This window comes from Micromys minutus (genome assembly GCF_963924665.1).
Source record: "Micromys minutus genome assembly, chromosome: X".
Classification (NCBI taxonomy): Eukaryota; Metazoa; Chordata; class Mammalia; order Rodentia; family Muridae; genus Micromys; species Micromys minutus.
This window is the reverse complement of record NC_137970.1, coordinates 52,272,973-52,299,778: the sequence shown is the minus strand read 5'-3', so window position 1 is coordinate 52,299,778 and position 26,806 is coordinate 52,272,973. Positions and strand designations below refer to the sequence as shown.

The following is a 26,806-nucleotide window of genomic DNA, read 5'->3' as shown; positions in this document are numbered from 1 at the left end:
GGGTTAGCTCACCAGGGGACTAGCAGGTTGGATTTTCTGAAGATTTGGATCTTGCTTCAGGGAGTAAATTCGAGAGGACCTTAAACTCTGAAGCTTGCAATCAGCAGGTAAGAAAATGGGGTGAGCGGAGTAAAGTTGAACTGATGGCAGATTTTACCAAACACCTCAGAGATTGGGGATAAGTGCCCTGCCTTATCTGCTTTGAATTAAACTGCTAATCTGAACATCTGAATTCTTTCGGCTTTGGTTCTTGGCCAGATCATCTAATCAGCCTGTCAGCAATTGTAGCTCGCTGCCTCTGCTGCAGGCTCAAAATGGCAAACTGTTGAGGTGGCATTCCTCAGGCACCTTTACAACTCAGCCAGTGCAAAAGAGACCTTAAGCTCCCGAATCTTAGGCTACCGTGGAGCTTCTGTGATGCGGTGGTAAAAGCCTTTGAAGGGGAGAATGTGGACTGACCCAGAGTATTCACAAGGCACTTTCACGGTTCTTTTTTCTTCTTACTCATTCACTTTACTTCCTGCTCACAATTTCACACTTGTAAAGTCTCTGGCATCCTATAATTGAGACAGGATGTCCCACTCCCCCACTCCCTCATTCTCTTCATAGTTCTCATTCTAACCTCCCCAGGCACCTCTCTTAGGTAAAAGAGAAAAGTGACTCAAATAAGTTAAGGAATTTCCTTGCAACACACCATGCTGCTAGAAATTGACTAAAGACTCCAAAAAGAAAGCCCTATCAACTACAGATAACTAGTAGAAATACCTATGACCTACTTTGTAACTTAGTATTAAACTCACTAGGTTAATATTAGACTAAGGAATGTTACAATTTAATCAACTGTCTGGGACAAGAAAGTTTTTTTTTTTTTTTTTCCTTCTTTGCTATTTTCAATGGTATGCAAATAGACTGGTAGGTGCTACCTCTTTAAATCCAGTGGCTTTAAATCCCTGCAATTATTTTGAAATCAAGGAGGTCAAGCTTCCATATATTTAGGGGGCAGCTAACTTGGATCTGTTTGTATAGTGCTTTAAGAATGATAGTAAACATTTTATAAAGTTTCCTAAAGTACTATGACCATAGTATATCTTAGATGAAATTTGTGTCTACTCAATTTTAAATTTATCATATCTATGGCATCATGTTTGAGTCACTGAAAAATTATTTCCTGCCATTATTTTCCAATTAATGCCCCAATTGTGACTAAAATCTACCTGTATCTAATCAAAAATATTATGTTTAAGTCTATTTTAATAATACTGCTCCTCGTTCTCTGAAAATCCTAATTATGCTGGTCATTTGAGTCCTACAAAAAATAATAATCCAGACCATGATCCAATCAAACAAAACAGAAAATGTCACAGATTGGGTCAAGGTTGAGCCAGCCTTGTTAGAATCTTCCTGATTTACTGTTAGCCCTTTTCACTTCCTATTACCTGCTCCCTCCTAACTTGAATCAAACTTCTCATGCATTTATAAACTCTAAATAAGAAGAATGATTCTTCTATGGCCCGGGGAATTATAAATTGACCTTTGGTGCACCATGGGCTGATAATGAGGAATAGTAAAGAGAAAGAACTCAAAGGACATGACAAATTTGGGGGCCTTGATATCATGAAATACTTTCTCAACTGGTATAGCTCTCTCTCTCTCTCTCTCTCTCTCTCTCTCTCTCTCTCTCTCTCCATATATATATATATATATATATATATATATATATATACATACACGTGTGTGTGTGTGTGTGTGTGTGTGTGTAAAACCACTTTTATTTTGGAGATGACGGGACTGAACACAGGCTTCTGCACATGATCAGCAACCACTCTACTACTGAGCGACATTACTAGCTATTACTTTTGTCTATTTTACTGTTTCTCATTAAAATATCTCAAAGTTATTAGAATCTAGCAACTGGAGTATTGTTTAAGCTTAGTACAAACAAAGTCTTACCTCCAAAGTGGGTAAGACATATAGTCCCTATACTTAGAGGAAATTACAGTGCTGCTGGAAGTATAAAACATAAAAAAAAATGGAACAAGACAAGGTAATTAAACTAGTGTCATTTTTTAATCATTAATTAATGCCAGAGGTAGTGGAGATGACTTCAGAAAGGAGGCAAAATTTGGGACTATGTTGAGCAAATTTGCCTGTGGGAAATGCTCAGAAACCTGAAATATTTGTGTTCCATTCTAGTACCAGAAATAGCATCAGGAGGTGTGCTTTATATCTGAACAAAGGAGCCTAATCTGAACAGATTGGGTTGAAAAATAACATAAAGGAAAATTTGAATAAAAGTTCAAAGTTAGGTTGGTGGTAATGAAAATGGAATGAAGAACTCAAGAGACTGTGAGAGAAAGACCAAATGGAAGATGGGAAGTTACTAGATTACAGACATTGTTAGAAGAACTGAGAAGTTACTCCAAGATAGTCATCCTGTAGAACACAGGCAGTGGTACTGATGCTGTTGGTAGTAACAAGTAACCTGGGATAAAAGTGGGAATGCAAGACATGATGAGCTCTTGAGTTCGAAGTGATTGAAAGAATAAAAGAAGAGATATCTGATGGTGATTAGAAATTAATGACAGATAAGAAATGGAGACCAAAATTAAATTTATGGAATATGATAACAAATAGTACTAAAAACACAAAATTCTGGTAGTGATGGCTCATGTCTTTAATACCAGTACTCAGGAGGCAGAGGCAGGAAGACCTCTGAGTTTGAAGTCAGCGTGATCTACAAGGTGAATTCCAGGATAGCCAGGGCAACACAGAGAAACCCCTGTCTCAAGAAACAAACAGAAACCCAAAATATATTTTCAGTGAACAAATTAAGGGCTGAAAATTGTCAGTGCCTACATCTTCAGGCAAAAAGAAGAAGAGACTCCATAGAAATGTGACCCACAAAAAATAGTTACTATTCTTCCCCAAAGCCAACAGTCTTTAAGAAAGGCACCAGGTTATCTGTCCATTGGTCTGTCTGTCTGCTTGTCTGCTTGTCTGCCTCTATCTATCTCTATCTATCTATCCATTTATCTATTTATTTAAAATTAAAATACAACTACATATTTCCCTTTTCTCCCTACAATCCCTAAAATATACTCTCCCTCCCACTTCTTTCAAATAGGTGATTTTTCTAGGTCCCCCAACCCACCCAGCAGTAACTAGAATGGCATCTCATATACACTATGAACACATAAATGAGCATAACATAATGACTAACATAATCGAACATTGGGAACTTCTGCCTCAAGATGTTATCCAACTTGAATTCATAAGTTCTTCACACCCTTTCAGCAATTACTCTGAACTGTCCCATGACAGATCTCAATAAGAAGAAATTTAGGCCAGAGAACTAGGATCTCATCCTATCTTTGGCTTTGGCATTTAACTAGCTGTGTTCTTTCTAACAAGTTACTGAATATCAATACTTTTTGTATCTTTGTGTATCAAATGCAGTAAGATGATAAAGGTATTTTTCTAAATTTATTAAAATAACAATTTCCCAGCTCAAATCATCCAAAGGGTTTTATTCAAAGTGCATTCAATTCAGAAACAAGAAAACATCATACAACTGAATGTTTGTGAGAGAGTGTAGGCCTAGCTACTTCCCACTTTTTATACCACAGATCTAGAATAAAGGCCTGTTAATATGGTCTATCCCCAGGTTTGCCACTAACATATTTCAAAGTGAATTCTGAGAAGAGTAAAATAACGTTTAAGATCTATTTACTTGACTTTATTAGCTTAACTCCATTAAGCCTGCTGATTCTTACAATCAAAAGCTAGTTATCAAAATAATATTTTTACATTAAGTTCAGAATATAATACAAGTACTCTACTACTGTAACCTAAAGCCATTATATAATAACATAGCTAGTCATAATGTACATACCTTTCTTATAAATAACTACATAAAGTATACATTTCATACATACATAACATATATTTATGTAAATATATTATATATCCCTTTCTAAAATACAAACACCTTATAGCTACTTTTACCCCTTACCTCAATGTCATCTGGGTTTCTGGCCATGTAAACATCTATGTACTACGATTTAAGGAGTTCTGAGAAAAAAAAAACAAAAACCTTCCTAGCATGAGCAACCACCTGAGAGATATATTCATACTACTCAGCCCTACAAAAGAGACTGGGTAACAAGGCAGAGTGCCAACTGGCTGGTCCTCAGTGCGCAAATACAACTACTATTAAAGTCTGACAGATTCATTGCAAGGAGTGGCATATCTTCGTGCCTACAAAGGCCGATAGAGGAAACCTTTTTATTCAGTTAAATAAATACAGACATCAAACGTACATTAAACTGTGTTACAGTCACAGCCTTAAAACACCATCAAACTGCAATTCCCTTTGCCTTTCAGGATTCTTCATAGGTTAATAGAGTGTTTGTTTAAACATAACTTGCACAGCATCAAAGTTTTGTACTCTGCTCACTCTCTCTATTGCACCCTGTGCTGTCACATCATGGTTTCTCCCTTCTTGGTGCCCCACCAGTCTTTCCTGTAAGTTCAAGAAGTGAGTAGGTTTAATTGGGGGGTAAAATATTTAAAATTTTATAAAAGATTCACCAGAGAGGGGATCTTGTAGGAATAAATGGGGAAGGGACATAAAAGAAGGATAAGTAGAGATCCTTAGACAATTAAACATAGGGTTGGCTTCTCTTTTGATGAACAAACGTTCATGTTTTTTTATTTTAATTTTAGAACTTGTAGAATGAATACATTGCAAGCAATTGAGGTCCCACTTTAAAAAAAAATGGCAGAAAAGGAAAATTATTTGAGATAGAGACTTAAGGAGTTTCTGGGCACCCTCAAGAGTTTTTGTCTCTTTGATTTGGAGGGGAGGGGGTTGTTAGTTTGTTAGCTTTCTTATTTGTTTTGTTTTGTTTTTATCTTTCATCAATTCCCTTTCAATAAAAGGTATTTGGCATCACATTTTTTTTTAATTTTAAAACATTTGATTGCATAAGCTTCCTCATCTGTCAGATCAGTAGTCTTTGGTTTTGCATAAGATTATGCTTATACTGTCATGAACTAAAACAGGCTCAGTGGAGCTGAGATAACAATGACAGCGCTCAAACAGTTCTGACACATCCAATGCACTTGCTCCAATGTTCCTAGGAAGTCTCCAGGTTTCATGTGTTATTAGAAGCTGTGGCTCTTCATTTCAAGCTGGTTAACATTTATGCTTAATCCTAACTTGAATTCTTATTTAACATATATAAGTTATCCCCTTAATAACAGTTTGCCACCAAGATTCAGGGATCCAAATACTAAGAGGTTAAGAGCATGACTAAGAACTAGCTGTAAGCAGTAACCATAGTGTTTCATGAGATTCCAAATTGCTATAAATTAGCACAAAATTATTTATGTCTGGAAAACATTGAGCCATCTAATTAGTCCTTACGAAATGTTCAAAAGCATGCAGATTTTCTCTAATACATTTCTATCATCCAATATAGGAGTAAGAAGTACCCACCACCAACAACAACATTTACTACCACCACCACCATTGCCGCCACCACCACATACCCACACTTATGCGCTCAACAAGATCTCTGTAGCCTTGATGTGACAAGTATTTCCCTTCTGGTTAGATCTTACATATAACTTTGATATGACTGCTAAGTGTAGTGAGACATTCAGTATCTTCAGTTCTGAAATGCCACTGTCTAAAGTTCTTTGGAGCTTCATATTGTCCTGTGTGTGTTTTCCAACTACCCAACAGCAGAGCTGCTCAACTTCTTAACAGAAAGAAACTCTCACTAAAGCAACACCTGAGAGATACCACCAATGTAGTCTCAGCACTCCTGGAGCTTTTCATAGCAGTGAAAATGCTGCTAACCATGTCCTTGAAAATATTAAGAGAGAGAGAGAGACAGAGACAGAGACAGACATCACACACACACACACACACACACACAGAGAGAGAGAGAGAGAGAGAGAGAGAGAGAGAGAGAGAGAGAGAGAGAGAGAGAGAGAGAGAGAGAAACTACTTATAGGAATGTTAGGATAGCCATATCATACACTTGACTAAAGATCTTTTATTACCACCACTGGTAAGAGCCATAAAATTGTAGGTACAGCTTGACTTTATATAGATAATTAGTTATGAAAGATGGGTTATCTTATTTCAAACAATCAATGGAATATCACTCAATAAGCATTTTTACTTCATGCTTTTGTAAATGAAAACACTGGGCTGATGCTTTGGGATCATAGTGCTTAGGAAAACAATAACTGGCTTTTTTCTCCTTCCTAAGATAAATTCACTAGAATTATAAGATTCCTACATGTTGAAACTGTATGATATTAAAATATTGATGGCTATATTATGGTACAGATAATAGGCATAATGTAAGTAAAAAGGGAGAGAAGTGAGGGATTAGTCAGATGAAGTCAGTATCACAATGTAATACTTAAATTCATTCAGTATATAAAACATTCGTATTTGTTGATCTTCCTATTAGTTTATATATCCATCCAACAAATATTAGCATGTTGCTGCTCTATCAAAAATTAATATAACAGAATTACTGCCTCTGTAGCCTTACAAGATTAACAACACTAAAGTATTTTTCATGTCCCAGGACTAAGCTACATAAAGAAGAGGGCACTTGGGCCTTGCTCAAACAAACCGGAACTCTACAGGGATGTACCTTCACCAAATATATCATCTCATCTGGCCACTGCCCAGCAGAGATGGAGGAAGTATCTGTTGGAGGAGACTAAATTCCAAGTTCCAGCCTCCCCAACTTCCCCTTCTGTTTTGTCCCTAGCCTAACTACCCAACACTGATGGCAGCTCTCCAATAGCACAGGCACAGACCATCATTTACTAGAAAGGTAAAGGAAGTCTTGAGGAAGCATTGAACCCAAAACAATTACAAAACTACATCCAACTACTGATTTAATCATCTGATCTCTTCTATTCTTGATTTAAAAACACACAACATTGGCCTCACCCAGGCTCGTTATCAAAACATTTCATTGGATCTTTGAGTTCTTATCAGTCTCAGACCTAGTCAGTTTTTGAGCACATGGTCCTCTGCACCTTTTAAATATTTTTCAATTGTTTTTTAGCAGCCTCTGCACTCTACAGGTACCCACATTTCATTTCTACTTTACACAATTATTTATATTTCTGCACAATGGCACCCACATTCCACCCCCAAAATATGATTCTTGATCTACACCTTAAATCAAGGAGTAGATCCAAACCCACCTTTTGAAGTTAAGGACTAATATGTAAAAGCACTTAAAACTATAGTTACCCCTTCTGAAATCGACCACTTGGGAGAAAAAGGAGCAAACTAAATAAAGCACATTCACTCTCATTACTAGGTTCATCGTCAGCCTAAGTCGTCATGTAAACAAGAGTACTCACACAGAAAAAGAATAATTGCTGCACAGTAATGGATAATGATGAGGACGCATTTGTAGAGGACAACTTTAAACTGAACCATGATGTATAATTGATGATGTCTCAAGCTCCCAGGCTTACCTCTTATTGTATGGAGGTACAAAAGGATATACTGTTTCATTGTCTTCGAGGAGACAAGTAGTAAAGAGATAGGATCTTAAACCAAAGTGATAAAATAGAGTCAAGTATTTCAAAATAAGACTCAACAGAACTTGATGAAGGACAATGGTGGGTGCTGTCAAATATGAGTACTAGCTTTTATGTACTCATAACTAGAAAGTTAGTTGTATAATGAGGAAAAGGAGAAAACAGAAAAGTCTCTTGAATAGGCTAACATGAGAGAGAAGATGGTTGAAAATTTTTTAAAGTCAAATGACCCATGTATACACTATGGGAAATGCAATACTAAAGTTTAAATACATAGTTTGTTAGTAAGATTTCTGTCACCCTCATGGAAGTTTATAAATACTTCAAAGGAAGAAAAGCAAAAATAAATACATAAAAACAGAACTCCAACACTCAGAAAGCTAAGGCAGAGAATTGTGAGTTCAAGTCTAGCCTGGAATACAAAAATGAGAGCCTGTTTCAAAAACAAAGCAAAAAGAAAAGAACAGAGAAACAAATGCTGGCCTTTTTCAAATCCTGACCACACTGACAACCTCAATAAGACATCTGAAAGACAGATCGCTGATGATATTAAAAGAAACAATGGGGATGGGTACAGCAGTGTGGTAGTAGCATTGCTCTGATTGGCAATGGATTCTCATCCAGTGTATGATACTGCCTGCCTGCCTGCCTGCCTGCCTGCCTGCCTGCCTGCCTGCCTGCCTGCCTGCCTGCCTGCCTGCCTGCTTGCTAAGACACAGTATCATTCAGTACCCATGGATGACCTAGAGCTCTCTACATGGACCAGCCTGTCTCTGCCTCCTGAGTGTGAAAAGTATGTGTCATTATGCTGAACTAACTGTGCTCTTGACCAAGTTGTCAAGAACTTTTTTAGCCCCAGGTTTCATTTTTGCCACATGTTCAAAGATCCCTCAAACTCAAACTGGTAAAAATTTTTGAAGCAACAAAGGGCACATTGTACATGAGTTAACAACTTTCTTTGAAGGTGTAGCATAGAATCTTACCAGCTACTCAGTTGTGTTTCTGCTGAAAATGCAAAGGATTATGCTAACCACTCAAGAAAGACCTACTGAAGGAGAACAATAAATTAAATGGTTGGAAGAGGAAATGTGAAGGTGTAGTACGCATCTCCATGGAGTTTGCAAGACATTTGAACTTACTGGCCTCACTTTTAGCTATAGTGAACCATAACTCAGGGGTCACACAGACATTTTCTTTTGTCTTTGTCAATATTCCTTTCTTAGTCTGTATCCTGTTATAAGCTTACCATTACCTAGGTGAACTGAACTTTTTCTAAAATGGTATACAATCCCTTTAGCAATTTTCTATCATCTAGTTCCAGCATTCTTTCTCAAATTGGTTTCTTAATTTTAATTCTAATTCCATAGGCCACTCAAGCACAGACACTCACATATCCAAATATATATATATATATATATATATATATATATATATATATATATATACATATATATATATATATGTATATATATATATATATATACATATATATATATTTGTATATATGTTTGTGTGTGTGTATATATATATATACAAATAACCTGCCATCTTATGTAGCAGCTTAATCAAATTTACATAACCCCTGAATGTACCAGGCTGTTTCACACCACTGTCTCTCATTCATTACACATTTTCCTCACTGCCTACTCCAACCCTGTTCTGTTTTAGAAGGACTTTTCTAACATATACTAATTATTCATAACATATTTTATTATGCTTCATTTTGATTTGTTTGGGTTTTGCTTTTCTAAGATAGGGTTCTATTACATAGCCCAAGTTAGCTAGACAGTTACTATGTAGCCTAGGTTGGAGTTGAACACACAATCCTCCCACTTCTTCAAGTTCTAGGCTTTTAGGAATTAACCACCATGCCTAGTTTACTTGTGTATTTATATATTTCCATTGCAGCATCTGTAATGATGCAGTATATTAATTTGTTAGTATATCTGTGTCCTCTTTCTAGAAGGCAGAAAAATCATGGGGAAGGTGTACATACTTCAAAGAAATAACAGAAAACATAGATATAATAAATGGCTAATAAAGTATCTTTTAATATAGCTAGCATATCACCACAGGGTGTGGAAAACTATTGTATAGAGACTATGATGTAAGAGATTGGCTTAAAGATGATTTGAATTATATCTGGTATCAATAAGAACAAAGAATATTTCACATGGTAATGTGACCCAAGCAAAGGAAATCAAATAAAGCTACTCAGAGGATCATGTTTATAAGATGTCCATATTTTTAAAAACCATCATGGGAAAGTGACTACAAGACTGAAATGCAATGCTTTCTGTATTGCTGAATACTTCTCCAAATTGAATCAAGATTTCATTGGACACCCTTAAGAGGGATAAATAATAAATAAGAATTGACTGTGCTTTAAGACAGGCTAAACCAAAGAGAAGAAAGAATTCTTTTTAAAAAAAAAAATCCTTTAAATTTCTGATAGCCAGTGAATGATACTATCATAGCATGAAGCAACAAAAGCAAAAGGCATAGTTGAATCCTTGGCATTTATGTGCAATAGTGTGTTCAATTGCTGTGGCTTACATATTACCTGGCATTAATGTGTGCATGAGTGTTTAGTAAAACATTTTGAGGCTGCTAAAACCTAACTGTGTGCTATGCTAAAGGTGTCCAGGCTTGGCCACCAATTCATTCTGCTACTTCCAACAATGCTTCTGTCTTTTTGAGTCATAAAGAAAATGGGGTTTCATTAGATGTTCTCTGGATGCTCTTCTGTCTCTAATCATGATTATAAATAATTTCATTTCACACATTTCCTTTGAAAATAGACTCTTCTCTTATAAAACACATCCTGACCATGGTTTTACCTTCCTCCATTCCTCTCGCCTCCTCTCACCTCCTTTCTCCCCAAGATCCACTGCCTCTCTCTTGTTCAGAAAAACGCAGGCCTTCAAGAGACAACAACAAAATATGACAAAGCAAGATACGATAAGACAAAGCAAAGTCCTCATATCAAGGATGAATAAGGCAACCCAATAGGAGGAAAGGAGTCCCAAGAATAGGCAAAGAATCAGAGATACACATGCTCCCACTGTCAGAAGTCCTACAAAAAAAAAAAAAAAAGAACAACATATACACAAAGGACCTGATGTAGACAGACTCATGCAGACTCCCTGCTTGCTTCTTAAGTCTCTGTGCGCCCTTTGGAGCCTTGCTTAGTTGATTCGGAGGGTCTTCTTTTTCTGGTGCCCTATATCCATTCCCTCTGAGTCCTACCATCTTCCTTCCCCTTCTTTGGCAAGGGTCACCAATCTCTGAGGGAAGGGACCCAATGGAGACCTCCAGTTTAGATTCTTTCTCCACATAATTCAAAACCAACATTTTTAATTGTCAAGTATTTATATTGCCATATAATGTGTTAGGCATTCTTATGAAATTTTGGAACAAAGTGTCATGATCCTTTTTCCCATTCATCTCCCTAACGTGCTACTACTCTGATACCCCCACTCTTGGCTTCTCCACTCTGGTCTTTTTTCCTCCTTTCTAGATATCAAACCATTTTATAGCCCCTTCCAGTAGCTTCCTTTTTACTAAGTAGCTCTGAGATTCTTTTCAATATTCTAATATGTATTTCACTTTTATTGGCCACTGAGTGAGATTTACACTCTTGCTATAGGCAATCTGAAGATTCTTCAGTAAAAGAAAGCATAATAAATATTGTATTATAATCACAACTAACTTTGCATTTCTGATTGATGAACAAGTTGGAGTTTGCGTTCCATATCTACCCACCTCCCTCCCTTCCCTTTTTCCCCTTCTCCCTTCCCCCTCTCTCCTATTCTTTTCTCCTCTTTTCTTGTTGTCTCCTCTTCTTTCTGTTTCCCTTCTGTTCTTCTTCCTTCCCCTTCCAATTCTCCTTCTTCTAATCAGCACATTCTTGACTGGTATTTAACAAATTACATAAATATAATTTCTAGCAACTTTACTAACATTACCCATCTCAATTAAGTTTTTCAAAGTTGTTTAGAATTCTAACCCCACCCACAAGCTGATAACATCTTCGTAATTTTCATTTTTTTCCTTTATCAAAGATATAAATAACACAGATAGCTGAGGCTTACCCAACTGCTGCATAATATTCCTGAACCAATAAGAACTGTTTTGAAATGTAAGTAAGGAAAATACACCCCCCCAAAAAAAGAACCAGTTATCATCCTCAATTGTGATTCCTGCTACCAAGTCAGTGCCAGACAGAAACATCTACTAAAGGTGTACTGTTTCCCTCGGTTTTACTTGTTAAAAACTTTAAGTTGGATATGACATACTCTCCTAAAAAGATTCAGTTAAACTGGACAAAATGTATAGATAGGCACATAGGCATTTAGAAAACATTTTTAAATCAGGTCAGGCATTTCAGACCAAGCTAATTGGTTTGTCAGTATAAAAATTGCTTAACTTACTGTTAATATCCTTTTAGCATTTAGTATAAACTTACCTTGAGACTATGTATAAACATCTTTCTGGAATAAAGCTAAATTTAGAGATTCAATGTCAAACTCTAGACTTTAAATTTTTAGTTGGAGCTAAAAAGTAAAATTAATTAAGCTACCAGTTTGGAGTAATTTAGATAAGCTTCGATAGGCATTAAATTTTATTCTGTTTATGATTAGACTATAAGCTTTTAATTGTATATGCAAGGCCAAGTTAGTCCAAATGCATGTTAAATCAATTTATAACCTTTATGTGCCATAGACACAATGCTAACTTCTAATCCACCCTATCCACTAAGAGCTTAACTGGTTACGTGTGCCTGAGAAACATGTTATCTATCTTACTGTTTTTCCAAAACTTGAGGACATATGGTACAGTTTGTTTCTTCAGATCAACAGTGCCCAACTTTGATCAGCTTTCCTCTTGGGTTCTTCAGTGGCATCTTGTCATCATCAACATTATCATCATCATTATACAGTTTCCCCTCTCTCCTCTTCTTCCAGTTCTTTCTCATTACCTCCCTTCTGACCCCCAACCTCTACTCATCCCTTTCTACTCAGAAAAGGGAAGAGTTCCCCATGGTTATCAACCCTCCTTGGCTTATTACATTGCTGTTGCTGTAGGACAAGGTACATCTTCTCCTACTGAGGCTAGCCAAGACAACCCAGTAGAGGTAAAGGGTACCAAACGCATGGAACAGAGTCAGTGACAGTCCCTGAGCTCACTGTTAGGAGTCCCACAAGAAGACCAAGCTACACTGTTATATATGTACAGAGGGCCTAGGTCAGTTCCATGTATGCTCCCTAGTTGGAGGTTCAGTCTCTGGGACTTTATATGGGACCCAGATTAGTTGATTCTGTGGGTTTTTTGTAGTGTCCTCAATCCCTCTGGCTCCTGTATCCCTTCCTTCCCCTCTTCTGGATTATTTTGCAAAAAATTCACTTAATGTGACTTTTTCTTTCCTTTTTTAAAAATTGTTTTTTAATATCCCAACATAGTTGCAGGTTCTCCTCTCTCCTACCCTCCCAGACCCTCTGTCGACCTCCGTTCTGTGCTTCCCACCCCGGTCCACTCTTCCTTAGTTTCTCTTCAAAAAAGGGCAGGCCTGCCATGGATGCCAGACAAACATGGCATATCAAATTGCAGTAACACCTTTCAACACTACCCAAACCTGACTTCACCTTGGAACCTTCAACTATGTTCTCAGGTTTTGCTATCATGTTGGCTCCTTTGACATCTTTTTAAATGTTTATTTTTAATTACTATACAAGATATCAGATCTCATCAGGACATTTTAGTGAGTCCTCTCCCCCTCATCTCTAATCTGAACCCTCTTTTATCTTCTCCCAAGTCTCTTTTCTTTTTTTTAAACAACTTTATTTTACAAAACAAAGATAAATGTACAGATTTTAAACATTTTTTGCTTAAAATTATACATTTTTGTCAGTACTTTTTTTTTAGATTTTAGCATAATTTTTACATAAAACTATATGAATATATTTTTTAGTCAGTACTTGATTTTTTTCAAGGTTTGATAGTATGCCTTGAAAACTTAATAGTTACAATGAGCTAAAGTACATGTAAAACAAAACGCAACATGGAAATAGTCAAAGTCTTCTTGTTTTGTAAATATATGTATATTTTTTGTTTTCTTTATTTCTTGGACTTCCTACAGTCTGTGAGTTGTTTCTGGGGGAGTGCAAGGCTCTGAGGTTAGCATCCCACTATCAGTGACTGCATATTATGTCTGTTCTTTTGTGACTGGGTTATCTCACTCAGGATGATATTCTCTAGATGCAGCCATTTTCTTAAAAATTTGGTTAAGTCATTGTTTTTGGTGGCTGAGTACTATTCCATTGTTTAAATGTACCACAATTTTTGTATCCATTCATCTTCTGAAGGACATCTGGGTTCCTTCCAGCTTCTGGCTATTATAAATAGAGCCGCTATGAACATTGTGGTGCATATATCTTTGTTGTATATTAAAGTGTCTCTGGGGTATATGCCCAGAAGTGGAATAGCTAGGTCTTCAGGTAGTACTATACCCAATTTTCTGAGGTATCGCCAGACTGATTTCCAGAGTGGTTGTATCAGTTTACAACCCCACCAACAGTGGAGAAGTGTTCCTCTTTCTCCGCAGCCTCTCCAGCATCTGCTGTCATCTGAGTTTTGGATCTTGGCCAATCTGACTGGTGTGAGGTGGAATCTCAGGGTTGTTTTGATTTGCATTTCCCTGATGGCTAAGGATGTGGAGCACTTCCTCAGATGTTTCTCCGCCATTCGGTGTTCCTCAACTGAGAAGGTTTTGTTTAGCTCTGTACCCCATTTTTAATAGGGTTATTTGATTCTCTGGTGTCTAGCTTTTTGAGTTCCTTTTACACCTTGGATATTAGGCTCTCTTTTCTTTTTTGATATCCCATGTGTCCCTTCATGGATTCCTTCTCATCATCATTTTTGTCCTTTCTTGATCTTCTTCCTAGTTTCTTAGATTTTACCCAACATAGACTCATTTACACAGACACAGGCACATAAACACACACACACACACAGAAACACACACACAGAGAGAGAAACACACACACACACACACACACACACGCACACTTGCCTTTAGTTTTCCTACCTTATTTTTGCATAAGCAACAGCAGGATATTGGTTATCAGAAAGATTAAACAACTTGCCCACGATCACACAGTTCAGTATAGATGCAACTATGATCGAAATTCTTTTTTTATTCAAAGACTACTGCAGTTTTGCCTTTGTGCCTAGGTTTTTCTTACCTACTTAGAAAATTAAGTTTTGTTTTCTATTTTCTTGAAAAAAAAAAAAAAAAGAAGTCATTTGCTTTAACTGTAAGAACTAGTCTTTATACTTACCTGACAAGGAAGATAAAATGATCAAGAAGGTGGTCTTCCGAGGGCTAGACTCACCCATTACCATGCAGATGTGCTGACCCCTATGATTTCTCCATGTGGGGAACTTGACTGCATAATTTGTGGTAGTGGGGGACTGGGGTTGGCACTTTTCTCAGTTTCAAAAAAGGTAAATAATATAAATATATTTATAAATAATAATACAGAATATAACTATAAGCCTCCACTGACAAAAGACAGTATATTCATAAAATTCATCCTTAGAAGAGAAGAAACTTTTAATGGCATGGATGTATACTGAAAACATTATGCTAAGTGAAATAAGCTAATCACAGAAAGACAAATACTGCACCATTCCATTTACAAGAATTACCTCAAACGATCACATTATCAGAATAACGGAGTTAAACGTCAGGGAATCAGAGAATAGAATACCAGAATCTACTGTCAACAAACAATTTAATCAAGCAAGATGAATACACTACATGGTCAGTTTTTTTTTTTTTTTTTTTAACACAAAAACATTTACTTTGATGGTATTAATTTCATTAAAATACTTTTGATTTATTACAGGAAGTTTATTCAAAGGTAGTCAGATACAACTGGCAACCAGCAGAGATGAAGGGGCAATTTTGATCACTAGGGAGAAGAAAGGATATTTGTTTGCTTCGAGGCATTTGAACTCAAAAGTTATCTAAAACAAATGACCTAGTTTTTCACTTTGGATCCCAGAAGACTAAGAAATTTTCCAGAAACACACAGGAAATAACAGTTTTCTTAAGTGAAATTTGGTATCTTTATATCACTGACTCCACTTAGTTTAAATAAGACAAAATTTTAAAAGGGAAAAAAAAAACCTTTCTACTTGGGAAGGAAAGGACTTATTTATTTAGATTAACAAAGGCACGGAAACAACTATTGTCCACATTAAGGAGAAGACACTCTTTGCCAGTAATCCAAGACTCTTTCTTCGAACCTTTGCAAAGCAGATTTCAGGCATCCACTAAGATCTAGGTGGCTAAATGATTGGTTATGGAACCCTGGAGTCAAGCACCTGACACAGGAATGATAAAGCAAATGAAAATGACTTTAAAGTTTAATGAGCACCAAAGCTAGACATTTCTCCTTGCCTCAATATTCTCCAGTGTAAGACTGGGAGAACAACATTTACCGCATTATCTTCAAGTTTATACAGTGAGTTCACTGGATAAAGATACATAACCTATATATGAGCATAAGCTATTAAAGCTATTTTCACATAAAATATGTACTATCAGAAGAAGAAATGTAACTTTAACAGGGGTAAGAGTATAGAGAAGGCTCTGTGAGCCCTGCCACGTAAAGGAACATGTAATCATCATAATTATCACTTAGTGTAGAAAACAGAATTAGACCTACAAGTGCTGCCTTTATAAGGCCTTAGCAAGCCTCTTAGACTCTACATATAGCCAAGATTGCACACAATTTATGTCTGTGTTCATCACTGAAGCTATAAAGCACTTATATACCATGTTCTAGAGAAAAATATAGCCCTGATCATTACAGATTTATTGAATGATAAATTAGAAAGGACATTAAAAGTCATAAAATCTAACCCTATTGTATTACAAATAAGTGAAGGTTTGACAGAAAGGAAGTGATTTTTCCAAAAATCACTTAATTAATCACCTACCACAGCCTGAAGTATGAAACAGGTCTGCTGGCACCTAGTCTTTTAAATTTCCAATCATGGTCTTTCTCCATACAAGAATTCTCTCTCATTTTGAAAACACACAATAAAATGATTCAAAAAGGTACACTCAAGTCAACCAATATGTAAAGTTCACATATACTATACTATGTCCAACAAGAAATATAAAATTAAGAAAATGCTCTGGTTTTGCTAATGAAATTCAAGCAAGATTAACAAGGAGCATTATATTGAGTGATTACAGATGACTATGATAAAGCAACAAAAATCAATGTTGTTTGTACCTTTAAACACCCACATCAAACGAGAAAAACATTAAATTGGATTAAGATGGTCAAGCATGACTTTTGTTTTACTCAAGACAAAATATCATCAGTACCATTTTGTTTAGAAGATACCAGCCTGGGAACTACTTAGTCCAAAATAATACATACATGCATACATACATACATACATACATACATACATACATACTTGCATACATACATCACATCCACAAAGCTGTAGGTACATAAGTTGGGCCATGTGTTTTTATAATATTTTGGAGCTCTCTTATTTATTTTGCTAATTCATTCTCTTACTTGCTTTTAATGTAGTCAACATCTAACAAGCAAATACCCTTTCCCTTATAAGAAAATATTCTTTATAAGAATAAGGGCTCTCACATATACAGCAGAGGACTGCCTGGTCTGGCCTCAGTGAAATAAGATGCACCTAACCCTTGAGAGACTTGAGGCCCCAGGGAGTGGGGAGGCCTGGTGGGGTAGGGTGGGGTGTGTGACATTCTCTTGGAGATGGGGAAAGGTGGAGGAGGAATGGGATGAGGAACTGTAGGAGGGCAGACCAGGAGGGGGATAACAACTGGACTGTAAAAAAAGAAAAGTATTAAAGATAATTTTAAAAACAGAATAAGGGCTCTATAAATTTTATTAACCGAATTTGTACCAAGTAAAAGAATTAAGTGATTTGAATCAGAATCCCATATCTAGGGCTAGGAATTATGGCTCTGTGGGTAAGATACAAGCATAGAAACCGTTGGTGAAATCCTCTTCACCTATGTAAAAACCCAGGCATAGCCACAAACATCTATAACCCCAGCATTGGGGCTATGCTTGCTGGCTGGTCAAATCAGTAGAAAAAGGACATCTCCGGGTTAAGTAAGAGACTCTATCTTAAGGGAATAAAGAAGAGTGATGAAGAAACCTGGTATCTTCCTCTGGCCCCATGCATCATCACACAGCATATGTATAGAGAAAACACACACATGCACACAAACACACATACATATATACATACAAACACACACACACACACACACACACACACACACACACACACACACACACGGGGGGGGGGGGGCTGCTGATAAAGTTGCTGGCATCCAGTACACATACATACACATAAAAATCACATAATTATGCTTTTACTTCATCACTTCTTCTGCACACACTTCAAAATGACAATATCTAATACTGGCAGAAGCCTACTTTCAGAAACAATAGTTTGCAAGTAAACTGAAAGAGAAAGAGAAGCAAGATAGGGAATCACAGAGCACTGAATGCCTGCTATATGTAAACAAAGAATTCAAAAGGAACTGGGGTTGCCCTACAATTGCTAACTTGAAGAACAATAAAAAAAAATTACACTATTTCCCCGACAATGTGCCTGTAAATGTTAGTCTAGATTATAATTGCACAACAACCATGGAAATCAATAACTTCTTAGAATGCTAAATTTGTAAGATCATATTTCTCATATATGAATTTTAGAAATTTGTAAGCTTCCTTTCTTACAGCTGTCTAGGGAGAAATGCCCACTTCGTTTGAACAAAAATCTAAGGCAGTGTTGAAGTTAATTTTCTTTCTCTATTAGATAAGTTAGATCTCATAATTTTATGACCACAAATACATTTAATATTCATTGAGTATATCATTTGTCATGTGTTTTGACATGGGAAAAACAAATAAGAAAAAAAATGTTACTTCTTGAATAACAAAATTTAAGAGAAAACTCTGAGTAATTCTCGACCACCCATCAACACTTGACACAGACAAGAGCAGGTTCTGAGCATCCACTACTTACCTGAAGAAAGAAGGACAATGGAAGAGGGAGAAGAACCTGGAGATGCTCTGAAAAATGGTTATCTAAGTATGGAGTGAACACATTTTATATCTTTGAATTTCCTTTAGTTTTTTTTTTTTTTTTTTTTTTTTTTTTTTTTTTTTTTTTGGATTTCTCCCTTTTGTTAGTAGACTTCCTTTAGAAAGTTTCAGCCAGTTTCCACTTTATAAAAACAAACTGGAAGGAGGTGTTTATTTTATAAGCACTGGGACCACACATAAAGAAAAAGTGGACAGCCCCTGGGGAATCTTGCTGGCAGACAAGAATGAGGGTCGCCATAACACAACAAAAATTGAGAGGTGTCGGGTTGCTACTGCCTCAGGAAATCCTTTTAAAAAATTATTTCTGACATATTTGTTTTATCTGTTTGAAAGGATACACACCCCTTAAAGTTTAAGTATCCAAGACTCTAAATTATTGCTCTCCTGAAGTATATATTTGAAACTAGTGACCAAAACCAACAAATACTATTTATGAGTATGAGGTTCTAGTTGAAGCTTAGTTAAGCCGTTCTTCTTTCAAAGAACACTGTGCCCTAAGCCATTTCAGAAAAGTTTGTTTAATATTCTAATTCCTATTCCTAGCAAACTAAATCCTTGGATGAAAAGTTACAAATCATTCCCTTTTTGAACTTTATAGTTAAATCTTTATGAGAGAAAATATGATTCCATGTTAAAAGTTTTATAATGTTATGCTTATCTTTAGGTGTAAAGGCTAAATGGCTGCAGCAAACATCTGTGACCACTCATGGTCCGTATTCCAAGTCTCCCTCCTCTTGGGAATGTGAAAAAGAATAAAGGAAAAACAAGGAGCCATGGAAGCCAATGGCCAGCCCTAAATCTGTCAGTATAGCTTTGATGTCCCATCACACTCTGGATCTGTATTTAAGGCTGCTAAATTCCCATGACCCTTCCAGGTTGCTTCTGAGGGTCACTAACTCCTTTGTTTTAATCTTATGATTCCAGCTTCAGCGTACTCTGACACTACAACCTATGAACAGTGGCCACAGTAAGAAGCAAAGTTTGTGAAAGTTGCTGTGGAGCCAAAAAGAGGTATGACTCCCATTTCAGAACAAGTTTTTTTCAATTTGCACTTCTCTTAATGAAGTAACGTTCCTCATCATTTGTACTGAAATAAAATCGCCACCGTTTGTGTTTACTGCTTCCTTTCATTAATCAGTTTGTGATTCGTTTGCTTTGTGCTAAGGTGGCTTTTACTAGACTTATCACAACCTCCCCAAACATTTGAGTTATTACTCCTCAGTAGCCACTTCCTTCCCCAACTGTGAGCTGTTTGAAGGACTGGGTTGTTAAGAAATCATTGGTTTCCAAAGGCTCTATTTGGCAGCTTTTGTTCAAGAAGCTAAGAGTTGCAAATTATTTGTAAAATGTAATGGACAAACAAATAATTTGTGGATAAGTGGAATGGGTATTTTTAAGCCTTGCGATTATGCTTTATAATTTAGTACCTTAGTATTTTAAGAAGCAATTCTGTCTACATCAACATCTTTAGTCTCTACGGTTAAAAAAAAAAACTTTAAAATATAGTGCAATAAGAAGGTCAGTCTAAGTGGTTTCAAATGGATAATTATACTTTCAAATGATGAATGCTTTCTATCACTCCAATTAACACTGAACATCACTTATGTACAAGACAGATTGAAAACTCTCTAGGAGTTCTACAAGGATAGAAATTTCTTTGAACGTAAAATGAGAGAAGGCATAGTAAAAGAAAAAAAAAGATGCTATCTAGTCTGAATAAGAAGAGGTGATGGATGTGGCCTTGAGTTGTCTATGTATTATTTTTGAGCCAAGGTCTCTCTGTATAGCCCAGGGGTAATATCAAATTGGCCTTCTTCCTGCTTTTGCTTCTCAGGGCTTCAGTTGCAGAAATGAACCTCCAAGGTGGGCTTGTGATGAAGATGCTAACTAGCTTTGTAGTGGCAGGCATTCCACAGTATATGTCGATATCAAATCATCATTTTCCGATGTGATTAGTAATCATTTCATGGCAACCATGTAAGATTATGTTGTATATCATATTATAGACACAGATTTAAAATATGCTACATTTATTTCTCAAATATCGTGAGTAAAACTATATCAAAAATCTCAATAGCACCATCTAGTGCCTCATAACATAAAATGGCTCAGTTTGAGGAAAATACCTAAAACAATATTAACAAAAAGAATAGTTTAATTTGGGAATGTTTCCCTTCCTTTACCTGAATTCATAGAACAATAGAAAAAGAAACCCTGGACACAAATAGAAAATGAATGCAGATATTAGGAATGGTGGGCTGTGTTTTCTCTATGGCCTTAGAATTATTGCTCACCATTTTTAAAAATCTTATATTTAAAGTTCTTGGGAAAATGGAATTTTAAATGCTAAAAAACTATAAATAGGTGGAATGGAAAGATGGATGGAAGATACACCATGTCGAGTGGCTGAAAGTGTTCTTGGTTAAAATCCTGACAACAACTACCAGAGCTGTCTATTTCCATATACCCACTATGTGGACGAGATTCATCCTATTTCACACTAGTAGCTCTTTAACATGCTGGCATTCTTCCACACACCTTTTTTATTTTTTTGTCATAAATCAAGAGCCAAATAAAAGTCAACAAATCAATACAAGACTCAGTATGGAATTGCTTCCACTTTAATAAGTAACTAAATGGATCTGAAGAGCACCGCAGAAATAACTATCTCTGCTACCTTATCTCTGGCTGTTTCTAATCAGAGGTTATTAACTGCCCAGAAGAACTTGGACAGACCAAGTAACAATATTTTGCTATAAAAGAACTAATTGTATATGCCTAAATGCAAAGCTTTGAGTACAAAGCTGAGAGAAGAATAGAAATAAACACCCAGCAATTTCTTCATCTAACAAATATATTCTAACTAACTATGCCACATCTTTCCTCAGAGCCTTAAATTATGGTACAGATTTTTAAACTGTAAATTTAACCTCTTTGGAACCTTTTCTCTCATCATTATTTTAAATAACTATGTGGCCACTAGGTTTCTCCTGCTGTGGCATTCTATGGATCGAAATAAGAGTTTGATCCCAAATTAAGAATCTCTCCCACAGGACTGGGTTTTACCAACAAAAATTGATCTTTTTTTTTTTTTCTGGGTATGACCTCCATCCAGAAGATGTTACCTAGAAGTTCTCTTTTATGGTAAAGCAAGTATTTTCTGCAGATTTTAGTCTCTAACTGAACTTAAAGCTATTATACATTGATAATTAGATGCTGATGTGATAAAGATGATGAATATGAGGATGATGGTGATAGATACATACATACACAGTCATATATGTAAAACTTATATATTTAAACCTTTTTTTCTGTAAATGGAAAATCATAATTCATTTGAAGTGAAATTTTAGAGCAGTCCAATTTACAATATGAGGGGAACATTTTACATAGGTTTGGGGGTTAACTAAAAGACTACCAGGCAAACAGAGGACAAAAGGCAAGAAAGCATTTTTTGAATGTTTTGAGGACCCAAACTTTCCTCCTGCGGGCAAAGTTCAACTGACTCTCTCCTTATAACCTGACAGCAATTGCTTCCAGCTGCCGTGGATTGCATGTGAGCAGCACTAATTGGACTCAGTGGATTATTTCTTAAATGGAGGGGGGTGCATGAAGTTGGGAGGGAGCTATGCTGGGGGGGAGGCTTGGAGGGCAAAGTGGATGCTGGACATGATCAAAACACATTGTATATGAGTATGAAATTTTTGAAGAATAATAAAAATCTATTAATTTTTAGTTGCACAGAAAATTATAGTAACACTATGAAATGAAACATTGACAAGCACTACAAAGATCTAGTTTAATTAACAAGATCATTTTTATATGTTCTAGGCACCAAGCAGACATTCCTGGAGAACATGGATGGAGCTGAAAATCTGACAGAATCTGTCAGTAATAACACATGTCATGGCACAATAGATGAATTCCGAAATCAAGTGTATTCCACTATGTACTCTATGATCTCTGTTGTAGGTTTCTTTGGTAATAGCTTTGTGCTCTATGTCCTCATAAAAACATACCATGAGAAATCAGCCTTCCAAGTATACATGATTAATCTAGCCATAGCAGATCTACTCTGTGTGTGTACATTGCCTCTCCGTGTGGTCTATTATGTTCACAATGGCAAGTGGTTCTTTGGTGACTTTTTGTGCCGCCTCAGCACCTATGCCTTGTATGTTAACCTCTATTGTAGCATCTTCTTTATGACAGCCATGAGCTTTTTCCGGTGTGTTGCAATTGTCTTTCCAGTCCAGAACATTAATTTGGTTACACACAAAAAAGCCAGGTTTGTGTGTATTGGAATTTGGATTTTTGTGATTTTGACAAGTTCTCCATTTTTAATATATACATCTTCCCAAAATGAAAAAAACAATACTAAATGCTTTGAGCCTCCGCGGGATGATCAAGATAAAAAGTACATTTTGGTCTTGCATTATGTGTCATTATGCTTTGGTTTCATCATCCCTTTTGTCACCATAATTGTCTGTTACACAATGATCATTCTGACCCTACTAAAAAATACAATGAAGAAAAACTTACCAAGTCGTAGGAAGGCTATAGGAATGATCATAGTTGTGACAGCTGCTTTTTTAGTCAGCTTCATGCCATATCATATTCAACGAACTATTCACCTTCACTTTTTACAGAGTAAAACTAAATCCTGTGATTCTGTCCTTAGGATGCAGAAGTCAGTGGTCATAACCTTATCTCTAGCTGCATCAAATTGTTGCTTTGACCCTCTGCTATATTTCTTTTCAGGTGGAAACTTTAGGAGAAGGCTGTCTACATTTAGAAAGCATTCTTTGTCCAGTATGACTTACATACCCAAGAAGAAAGCTTCCTTGCCAGAAAAAGGAGAAGAAATATGTAAAGAATAATTCAAACCCATCTCCAGTGCAGAACAATGAAAAGGAATTCCCTATCAATTGCCTTTCTAAATCACATTTTTTTAAAAGTTTCCCATTAATAGTTTACAAATAATTATATATATATATCATTTATAAATACTATTGTTTGATTTTTTTAAGTGTTCAAAATTCAGTTTATAACTGTGAACTAACCCACAGATTTTTTTAACAACTCACGAGAACGTGGAGATGTTTGTGGTTCTGAACTATAAAAAAAATGAATATGAAATCAAGAATATAAAAAGGGTCACAAAAGCTATGTACTAGAGTTTAGAGTCCAGCTTTTAAAAATAGCTTTAAAATTAGCAAATAGTCATCAGTCACCCTAACATATCCCTTTGCAGGCATGCCATCAGATGAGACCTGGAGATGACCTAGGACCTACAGAAATGTACGGTCAGCCGTTTCCTTTGTAGTACTGACTAGCTAGGTAAAGTAGTGCCTTGTCTTCTAGAAGAGAATGTTCAAGTACTAGAACAGACCAATATTCAGCCAAATAGCGCCACAGGGTGCATGAAATTTACAGTCTGGATAGTAAGGAAGATAAATCTGATCAAAGGCCAGTTTGTCTCTAATTCTCTTCTGCCCTTTCCTCAACACCCCCACCACCTGCCGCCAAGAATGGTGTTCTTGCTCACTGCATTTCAATCCCAATTCTCCATATAATTTTTCCTTAATGAGTAAGGCAACTGGCATTCCCATAAATAAGCAGAAGCAATCAAATTTTATCTGAAGTAAAGGAAATAGATCTACTTTTTTACATGAGTTTTGTTGGAATCCAGTATAGTATGTGAAATGCCAAAAGAAAATTTGAATATCCATGTTATTAATTCTTTAATAAGTATATGCATTTATGTATATAAATATATGTAATCTATCTTGTTCTATAATATGCATTTATAGTTAGTTAATTATGAAATTTATTGTTTTATACTTCTTGATTTTTTATTAGCACATTGAAAGTAATATTTGCTTACAGTGATTTTTATATTATAGCAGAAGCTTTGTTCTTAAAACAAACCATTGGAAACAGCTTGGATATGGCTAAAATATGATATTCATTGGCAAAGTTTTGCTGAAGACCACAGTTCCTAACTGGGAGTTTCAAAAGTCACATGACCTCAGAAGAACTAAACGATAGGAGAAATGGAACAAAGAAAAACCATGAATAGAGTTCTGTCAGCATCAGCCACATGTAAACATTTTCTTTTCCACTGCTGCTGGACCCCTTGGGAAAATTTTTTTAAAGCGTAATGAAGAGAAGACTCAGATCAAATCTAACTGGAACTCACTGATTTCTGTTGAACATGCCTAAAAATTGGCAGTGCCTATATTACTCCTGTTTCCTCTTGCTTGAGACAAATATGAAACATTATTTGTCATAAGACATCAGGTCGTCTCATTTTCTACATTTCTGCTTTGTGGTAGAAGGGCACGCCACTGGAAGCCAAGATGCCTGCCTGCTAGCCTGATCTCTTTTCACCTGGTCTCTTCTAACTTTTAACAAAGTTAACAACGTACCTTTGAGCTAATCCTGTAAGCTAAAACCTTAACTTTCTCAGCTGTAAGATGAGAATGATACTTGTTTTGCTTTCTTAATGAACATTTGCAGGATTCAAATGTGGCTTAGATATGCCTAAATTGTATTCTAAAAAATCCAGTAAATGTTATTTTAAAGTATTTATAGGAGAGTTGTTAAATACGCTAATTAATATTTATTGTATCCATTTTTAATTTTGAAAGAATTGGAACAAAATATTGCCACAGTTAAATTCTAGTGCATATAATCATATTGTTCATTTATTTCTATGTCCAAGCTTTTGTCTGTATTTGCCTGTTCCACTCACATATGTACCTATGTGTACTATAGGGATATGCAACAAAACTTCAGCCACCTGCAAACTCACAATGAATGTATTGTTTTCTTGAATTATGTCTTTGTAGCCTATACCACACAACTTACTTCTTACGACTTTTTCTAGTTTATAAATATGCATTAGTATTTTCTTCTAAAGGGAAGTGTTCTGTGTAGAAGTACCAGTTCCTTGAGGTTACTAACACACACACACACACACACACACACACACACACACACACACACACACACACTTTTAAATGTTTTAAATGTTTTGCCTGTGTCAATTCATAAATACAAAAGCACAACAGCCTCATTTTTCCATCAAGCTTCAATACCAAGATTGAACTCTAGGCATTGTGTTGCCAAAACCTATATTCTTAATTTGCTAGGTATCTGTGCCATCATTTTCAAGTAAAACATTTCAGGTATACATGATAAATAGATCCTAGAGATTTACTATACAAAATTATGCCATCCATTATCAGTATGTCTTTATTTTTTAATAGGAAAGTTATGTTATGCTCTTACTACAAACAGAGATACATAATTTACAAATGAGAGACAGAGAGACAAAGAGACAGACACACACCCACACACACACAGATAGAGTCAGACAGACAGAGACAAAAGAGAGACACAGAGAGAGAGATTGGATGAATTGATGATACTTTAAAGTGTATGCTTTTTATAGATTTATTTTATCTTTTATTTATACATATGTGTCTTTATGAGTTCGTAGATTTTACTTATTCTCTCATATATTACATCCCAACTCCAGTTTCCCCTCCCTCTCCTCTCCCAGTTCTCCCCCTCCCATCTCCCTTCTACCCTAGATCCACATTGCTTTCACTTCTCTTCTGAAAAGAGCAGATCTCCCAGGAATCTCAACTGAACCTACCATGACACGTTAACAATAAGACTTGACACAAACCCTCATATCAACCCAGTAAGATAAAAAGGGATAGCAAGAACAGGCAAATGAGTCAGAAACCCCACTCACACTGCCAGGAGTCCCACAAAAGGACCAAGCTACACAACCATAATGTAATATGCAGAGGACCTAGCTTAGACCCATGCAGACTCCCCAATGCTGCTTCAGGCTCTCTAGTTGCCATTTCAGTCTTTGTGTGCTCCTATGGACCCTGCTTAGTTGATCCTGTCCTTGAATGCTTAAATGTGTAAATTACATGATGGGAATTAAACACACCCATGAGTTAGTCCAAAGAATGCTATAAAAGTCACATCGAATGCTGAAATTAGAA

The 26,806-nt window shown here is 36.1% G+C and overlaps 1 protein-coding gene across 1 annotated transcript; it reads left to right on the top strand.

Moving 5' to 3' along the window:
• On the top strand, window positions 1–23,857 carry CYSLTR1 (cysteinyl leukotriene receptor 1). The gene is made up of 3 exons (XM_080909728.1): window positions 1–107; window positions 19,704–19,790; window positions 22,611–23,857. The coding sequence occupies exon 3, from the start codon at window positions 22,637–22,639 to the stop codon at window positions 23,654–23,656; it is 1,020 nt and encodes a 339-aa protein (XP_080765854.1). The 5' UTR covers window positions 1–107; window positions 19,704–19,790; window positions 22,611–22,636; the 3' UTR covers window positions 23,657–23,857.
• The last annotated feature ends 2,949 nt before the right edge of the window (window positions 23,858–26,806 follow it).

Excerpts from the sequence above, each read along its gene's own strand:
- CYSLTR1 (XM_080909728.1), top strand. The coding sequence starts at position 22,637 with ATGGATGGAGCTGAAAATCTGACAGAATCTGTCAGTAATAACACATGT.